General features: G+C 46.5%; 1 protein-coding gene across 1 annotated transcript in view; it reads right to left on the bottom strand.

The window, feature by feature from the left end:
- Positions 1 to 2,470: 2,470 nt before the first annotated feature.
- LOC144759068 (uncharacterized) overlaps positions 2,471 to 7,933 on the bottom strand; it is a 99,964-nt gene continuing 94,501 nt past the window's right edge. The window contains 2 exon segments of the mRNA XM_078646467.1: positions 2,471 to 3,566; positions 3,801 to 4,107. Of these exon segments, the coding sequence (XP_078502593.1) occupies positions 2,795 to 3,566; positions 3,801 to 4,107 (1,079 nt within the window). The 3' untranslated portion in view covers positions 2,471 to 2,794.

The following is a 7,933-nucleotide window of genomic DNA, read 5'->3' as shown; positions in this document are numbered from 1 at the left end:
GCCCCTGATAGGCCTTGGGTGCACCTATGCCCTGGGTACCTATGGTGCACTATACAGGGGCTCACAAAGGTGACCCAATACCCAATCAGGTATGTACCTAAAGTACATGGTATCAATTTAGAGAGAGAACAGCTGAGCTGTGGGTCTGATTAGCAGGTCCACAGCCAGTCTAAAGTCGAAAAACCAATAAATCACAGCAAAAAGTGGGGGTGACCATAGGAAGCAGACCCTACTCTCCTACACACGGCATCTCTTCCAATTACTGAATCTGGGTCGGCTGTATGAAAGTTTTGCAACCGAATTACAGTCAAATTTTACTGACTCCCGGAAGGAGGTGGTAAAACATTTGCAAATAGGTAGAGATCCTTTGAAGAATGGAATTCAAATATTTTTAAGAGCAGGTAGTTGTCCCTCGGACCCCACTGTCTACTCTTACAAAAATTAAATGAAAAAGCTTATTTTTTTTCTTTTTAAATGCATCCCATTATCCTTTAAGGAAAATGGGCTGCATTAAAAAAAACAAAAAAACAGACTGCTTTATTAAAAAACAATCAAAGACATGGTGGTCTGCTGACCTCAGCAGGCTGCCATCTCTGTGATGGCTGTGATTCCTACTGGGTCTCAAATTGCGACCTACCACACTAATATGCATGAGGTAGGTCTATTTGAATCTCGCTAGCAATCGCTAATGAAACTCAAAAGAGTTTCATACATTAGGAATTCCGATTTCCAAATTGCGACTCCTAGAGAATCACAAATAGGAAATCGGTATTCCTGATGCGAGTACATCCTGCCCTAAGTCTTGTTGTATTTTGCATTCTTCGAATGAGAAAAGCAAAAAAGGGCTGGGATGAAGAAAAGAAATTAAAAAAATAAGTCTGAATACATTACTTACTCCTTACAAGAGGTAAACAAGTTATACCTGGCGGCACACATAGATACAGGGCTGGTCAGTGGGTAAGCTGCTTTCCAGTTGGTTACAGCAGCACTCTTCACTACCGAAGCCTGAGCGCTGTAGAGCTTACAGAGCGACACAAAAATAAATGTGCGCCCTATAGGAAGGGATCTTAAATGCACAGAATGCTGACTCGAACCCAATGCAATGCAAGATACAGCAGGATTTATTTGGAAAAGATGTCTACATACATCTGCAATAACCACAGTTCAACTACTAACTCTTAAACAAATGTGGGAAAAGGTATGATGGGAAGGTAAAAGAGCCCACGTTTCTTTCTGCAGCTCCAACAGTAATCACGCACCACAAAGAGCGAGCAGCACCTGGGCTGAAGATGGAAGCAAGTTTGTTACGAGAGGCAAGTACCTCTGTGCGCTGCAGAGTGGCTATGGGCTTTTATTTGTTGGCATCTGTGAATAGGGGGCAGTGCTGAGAGCCCTCTCTGTGAGCTCAAAGTTGTTGTGACATGTAAGTAGTAGTTTAGTGTGTGTTTTGTAAGATGGCGTGAGACCGTTGCGCTGTGCCCTCATGTAATGGCGTGAGCGAGGTGATAAATAAATTCTATATTCAGTTGGTACAATAGAATCAACTAGCAGTGAGAAAGACTCAGCACATTTATAAAGAAATAACAGGAAGATGTGATTGGTTACCGATCATATCTCATTACATTCTTGTATGGCTGCTCGCAATCACGCTTCACATGTGACCAGAGCTGCAATTACAGAGCCCAGGTCTAGGCAGGGAAAATAACACATCTTAATAATGCTGCCTCACTGGGGGTACATATGACTTAGCATGCTTGCGGCAGGGTCAGAAATGACTTCTCTAAATAAGTTTAGCACAGGCATACCATTATGCAAGGAGTGCTTGCCTTTGAACACTTTTAGCTGGGACTTAAACATTAGTATGCCGTACATCGTGCCCTTAAATACCTAACAATGCTAATTAGTGCATGGCCTTTTAAAATAAATTCACCTGCGAGGCGCGGATCAGACCCAGAGAGTCACAGCTGCCTGTAAAGCCTTGCAGCCTCTCTCCGAAACTAGTGCAGCAAACGGCATGCGCAGAAGAAAGATGCTGCACAACTTGTGACCCTCGACAACCCGATATACTGCTGTTTAAGAGGCACGCTGTTCGTTCTCCCCTCTTCCACGGTGGTATGTTGCTAGGCCCAAGGTCTGCTCTCTGTTCTCCTTCACGCAAGAGATCTTTTTTTCTACGTTGCTCGCTTTTTAATAGCAAGAGCTGCAAATGGTGCCTCAGTGATGTGTGAAGTGCATGCGCTTCGCTACGGAGTTTGCGCACTCAGGGTTATTACACTAAATGCACGCTCCCTACAGGGAACCCTGGCCATTAGGAATTTATGACTATAAGCCCTCGCTAAGTTACAACATTCCAGTAAAACTTACTTTGGGGTAAGCAGGACATAAGATTGTTACAGTGAAAATGGATCTATCTTGATTGTATTAATTGGTGTTGTAGAAACGTTCGTTTTGAGTGAAGTTCCTGGCATAAACTGTGCAGTGATAGGGTTCAGTTCAGTGTGTATTATTTGGTGCCGTTGCATATGTACCTTTTGAGTAAAGCTCTTCCCACACACTGTGCAGTGATAAGGCCTCTTTCCTGTGTGTGCACTTTGATGCCGTACATGGCCTTTCTTTCTGAGAAAAGCGCTTGGAAGACACTTTGCAGAGGTTTCTCTCCTGTGTGTTTGGTGTTACGAGACTTGACTGTTGATTTAAGCTCTTCTCGCACACAGTGCAGTGAAAAGGCTTCTCTCATGTGTGTACGCTTTGATGCCGTACAAGGGATCCCTGATAAGCAAAGCGCTTGGAACACTCAGTGCAATGATATGGTATCTCCGGTGTGTTTTGTTTGGTGTTGTAGTAGATTTGCCTTTTTATTGAAGCTTTTCTCACACAAGGTGAAGCGATAAGGCTTTTCTCCTGTGTGTATGTGTTGATGCTGAAGAAGAATTTTCTTTCGAGTGAAGCTCTTTGCACATACAGAGCAGTGATAAGGCCTCTCTCCACTGTGTGTTCTTTGATGCTGTACAAGGTTTCCCTTATCAGCAAAACGCTTGGAACACACAGTGCAGTGATACGGCTTCTCTCCTGTGTGTGTTCTTTGATGCTGTACAAGGGTTGCCTTCTGAGAAAAGCGCTTTGAACACACAGTGCAGTGATACGGCTTCTCTCCTGTGTGTGTTCTTTGATGCTGTACAAGGGTCGCCTTACGAGAAAAGCGCTTTGAACACACAGTGCAGTGATAAGGTCTCTCTCCGGTGTGTATTAGTTTGTGCTTCAGTAGATTTGTCTTCAGACTGAAGCTCTTCTCACACATGGTGCAGTGATAAGGTCTCTCTCCTGTGTGTGTTCTTTGATGCCGTACAAGGGTTGCCGTCTGAGAAAAGCGCTTTGAACACACAGTGCAGTGATAAGGTCTCTCTCCGGTGTGTATTAGTTTGTGCTTTAGTAGATTTGTCTTTTGACTGAAGCTCTTCTCACACATGGTGCAGTGATAAGGTCTCTCTCCGGTGTGTGTTCTTTGATGCTGTACAAGGGTTGCCTTCTGAGAAAAGCGCTTTGAACACACAGTGCAATGATGAAGTCTCTCTCCTGTGTGTACACTTTGATGTCGTACAAGGGTTGCCTTCTGAGAAAAGCGCTTTGAACAAACAGTGCAGTGATAAGGTCTCTCTCCGGTGTGTATTAGTTCGAGCTTTAGTAGATGCGACTTTTGATTGAAGCTCTTCTTATACATGGTGCAGTGATAAGGCTTTTCTCCTGTGTGTACACTTTGATGCCGTACAAGGCCTTTCTTATTAGCAAAGCGCTTGGAACACAGTGTGCAGTGATAAGGCCTCTCTCCAGTGTGTGTTCTTTGATGCTGTAAAAAAATTGCCTTTTGAGTGAAACACTTTTTACACGTGTCGCAGGGATATGGCCCGAGGCTGATGTGTCCTTTTTTGTGCCTCACAAGAAGTGTCTCATTGATAAATCCTTTGTCACACACATTACAAGCAAAGCGTCTCTCCTTCATGTGCATTCTGCGCCGTTTCTTTAAGTAGATATTTGGAGTAAAATTAATCTTGCCTCCGGAATCTTTATGGCTTTCTTTCCCATTCATACTTTCTAGATGTGATTGTTGTGCTGTAAAATAGAAAAAACATTGAAAATTACATGAAGAAAATATTTCTTGAAAAAGCTGCATTGGTATAATATGGAGAAGTGAACAGTTACAATTCAGGGAAAAACTGTATGTTCTAAGAAAAAGAGTTGCACTTCCCTTTGAGACACAAATGGTGGCTAGTCCTACACAAAGTGCGGTGACTTAGTTCTGCAGCAGGAGCATGCTGGGAAATCAAGTGATTCACAAGAACCACTGTTGGACATGGGGTTTCTGGTTAGCTAGGGTAGGCACCTAAGCCAGTCAGAATCCACCACTCTAGACAGGGTAAGCCAGAGTTTAAAGATGCAATGTGCAGAGCATTTGTGCAACACACTCGCGCAGCAACCCAGTGAATAAACCACAAAAGGGAATCCACATAGGACTAAGTAAAAATAAATTCTATATTGTACATCAAACAAGACCAAAATTACTGAAATCACACCTTTAGTGCAAATAATGCAGGTTTGACAGAGAAAAACACAAATTACTATAAAAACATAGGTCACAGCACACACGCGCTCCTATTACACTACATATGGTAACTGTAATGAACGTAGTTGAAGTGATTGCATTTAGAAACCAAACGTAGGGTGCAGGAGCACCTACTAAACGATAAACAGTAATTGAACGTGAGTCTGCCAGCAGTTCTCCTCTATGGACATGCCTGTGCCATTCTTGAGGTCATCTCCAGAGCAGTGACAATGCTGAACAAGAAATTCCCCTCACACTCTTGCGAATTTGGAGCCCACCGGGGCCGCTTGAATCGCGTCTCTTTGCCCAAGGACATCCAACCACCCGTGAAGGAGAGCAGGGCGGCTTTACCACTCTTCTGGACCCAACCCGCCTCACAGTACCTTTGTGGTTGCAGGGTCACTGTCCTCAGGGCATCTGTAACTTGCTAACAATGTTGTCATGTCACGGGAGTGGGACCCGACGTTGAGAGCTTCGTGCAGTATACGCGTTAAAACCAAAGGGCGAGGCTGGCTGGAATGAGCCTCAGAACAACGTGTCGTTCAAAGGCCTGGCTTGAAGGCTTTGTGCAGCTCCTGTAGCTCTGCTGCCTTAGACGCTGCACTGTACGACCTCAGAGCAGTACAAGTCTTCAGGGGGCTGTTCCTCGGGTCTCACGGCCAGAGGGGCCACACTAGTTTGTTCTTGGTGGCATCTGACGGTGGCGATATCTTGCCAGACTCCGGGGGTGAGGGTCACAATACAATTCAGCTGCAGTGAGCACGCTGGCTCAAGGACGTGTTTGTTTCTCTGGGAATGCCTCCAGACGAAACAACGTTCTTCTCGCTTGAGAAAAACGCTCACCACGTACTGGTTTGTAAAACATGGAGCACTTCCCTAGAATGCACAGAGGCACTCCCCTGGTCAGAGCGCTGCACTGTAGGCCCATGGTGCACTGTCCTATAATGCACAAAACTTTACTTTGGTGCAGAAGGGAGCACTGGCGACATGCTAGCCCTTGTAAAATGGGCTCACCCAGTAGAAGTCTTGGAGAAAAGAGGCAACAAGGTCTTTGATGGCCCTGAGATCTCGAGAGAACAGGGGGCAAGCAAACAAGCCTTTGGAGAGCACTTTGGGGCACAAAAGGAGGTGGCAGGCAGCAGACAGCACATACATTTAGGTTGAAAATTGGAAGCCCCTCCTGCAGCCCAGCAGCAGCAGGTCAACACAACCAGGCAGTTAGTCGAAATGGTGGTTGCTCCTGGCAGCACAGCAGTCCTCATGGCAATGATGCATGCGGCTTTGGGCGTTTATTTTGCTTTAGCTCTGTTTATCAGTATATTGTGGCCATCTGTTCATTCATTAAGCGGCATTTGGTGGAGGTGCCGAATTTACTCTGTCTGTGTGCTGTCTCGCCTATTCAGGTTTCTGACATCTTTTCTTAGAACACTAAGCACCAGAATAAACATTTTAAGTCATGCGTATTTCAGAAGAGGCAAGTTCTGTACAGCAAATGCTCCTCTCCTTGACTAAAAAGAGCCTCTCAAGTTTAGACAGCACCCGTTCTCTTGAGAGGATCTTTCCTTCAGTGCTGTTTCGATTTTCCCTTTGGATTCTGGGACTTGTAGTTTTAATTTCCCATTATGGATTGTATGCCAACGATCAAAACAAAGGGTACGGAACTGTGTACGCCTGCTATGAAACAACTTAAGGGGGGGTCTGCAAACTGCCCCCCCACACCACCCAAAAAAAAATACTCTAGGAGTTTGCTTTGCAAACGTGTGACGTTATTGCATACATTAATGTTTTTTTTTTGTTCCGGGGTAATACTGCGAGGCGCCCTGTCCTCGCCGCCTCTCCGCCGGTTAAATGTCCCAGGAAGTCACTCTGATTAGATCTATATGAATGGATGAGACAAGAATGCTATTCACACTGTGTGAATCAGGCTTTCCGTCTCCCTAAAGTCACTATAAAGTTCTGACCTGAGTTTCATCACTTTCCCTGTACAATGTTGCCCCCTCCCCGTTTCCCTCCTGGCTGCCAGGGCAGGAGCTGGCACCGGTTCTTCTGCAGTTGTCTGTGTATATAAACTCCTGGCCGGCAGCCAGCGTGCCCCTGACCGGGCATGGCAGCAGTGGCCCGGTGGAAGCCTGGCTGTATACCTGGGCTTCGGGAGGCAGCGAGACTGCTGTGAGTTACTCCATATCCCTGTATGCTGTAGATAAGGATGCGCGGCCGGCGGCGACCGCCGCTCTTCAAACAGACCGGCCTCTGCCCCTGGCTGCCGCTTTCTGCAAAGTGAACCTGGGCGCTTTGTGCCAGGAAGCGGCTTGAGCTTCTGATCGATGGAGCCAGCGCAGACTGCTGCCCGTGTAGACAATTGTTCCATGCCAAAGTTTAACATTCGTTTTACTTCACCGATTACAATTTAGATGTCTAGAAAACCACTGTTTCCCAAGCCAATGTTGAATTTCACATTGGCGTTTAGTGTTGAATGAAAGATATTTCCAAACGCAAGGGTTACTAATTATGTCCGCACTGGGAGGATGTCATTGTTCTGCATATGTCGCTGCAGCAGTGCCTTGAACCCACTGAGCTACCTCGCCGCAATATCCATAGGTCTGCATCGGCCGCCTTGGAAGATGAAGGTATGAATTTATTCATTAGCCGGTGTTGACAGAAGGCGGCGAAAATGTGTTTCAACATCGAAGCCACAAAACATGACTTAGCCATTTTGAAAGGAAGAGTGCTTTGGATCAGCCAATGGGATGTGGTTAATGCGGCCAATCGGAAACTCGAACACAACTGGCTGCTGGCTGGAGGATAAGAAAAGGCCTTGCTAATGATTGGGACTACCTCAAAGGGCATGGCAATGCATAGTCACAACAGGTCAACAGAACCCCCCGCCCCGCAACATACCCAACATCCCGCAAATAACACACAGACACCAGTGTTAGATTGGGAAAAGTTGCTGAAGGTTTATTACATACAACACGTTATGTAATCACGGTGGGTTATCTTATGGACGATCCAAGGGCAGGCCGCATTCTCGCCACCTGCCCGCCTGATGAGCCAAGCAGCACAGTGGCGAACCACCCATCTGCTGCACCATTATGGTAATCACTCTACTCAAGCCCCTTGCGGGGCGTATCTAGGCAAACCCCTGGTTGCACAGGCACACAACCGCCCGAAGGACTACTGGGGCGCCGACACGGGTTCCTGGACCTCCCATGAGGTTCCAGGTTAGGCTCTGGCACCCCTATGTGCCCGCTGAAGTACAGTGCTGCACCTCTCTGCTTCCGGATCGCCCTCTAACTCCGCCACAGCCCGGCCGGCGGCCACCGTCGCCGGCCGGGC

This window comes from Lissotriton helveticus, chromosome 1_1, assembly GCF_964261635.1.
Source record: "Lissotriton helveticus chromosome 1_1, aLisHel1.1, whole genome shotgun sequence".
NCBI classification, from domain to species: domain Eukaryota; kingdom Metazoa; phylum Chordata; class Amphibia; order Caudata; family Salamandridae; genus Lissotriton; species Lissotriton helveticus.
This window is presented reverse-complemented; position numbering and strand designations above follow the sequence as displayed.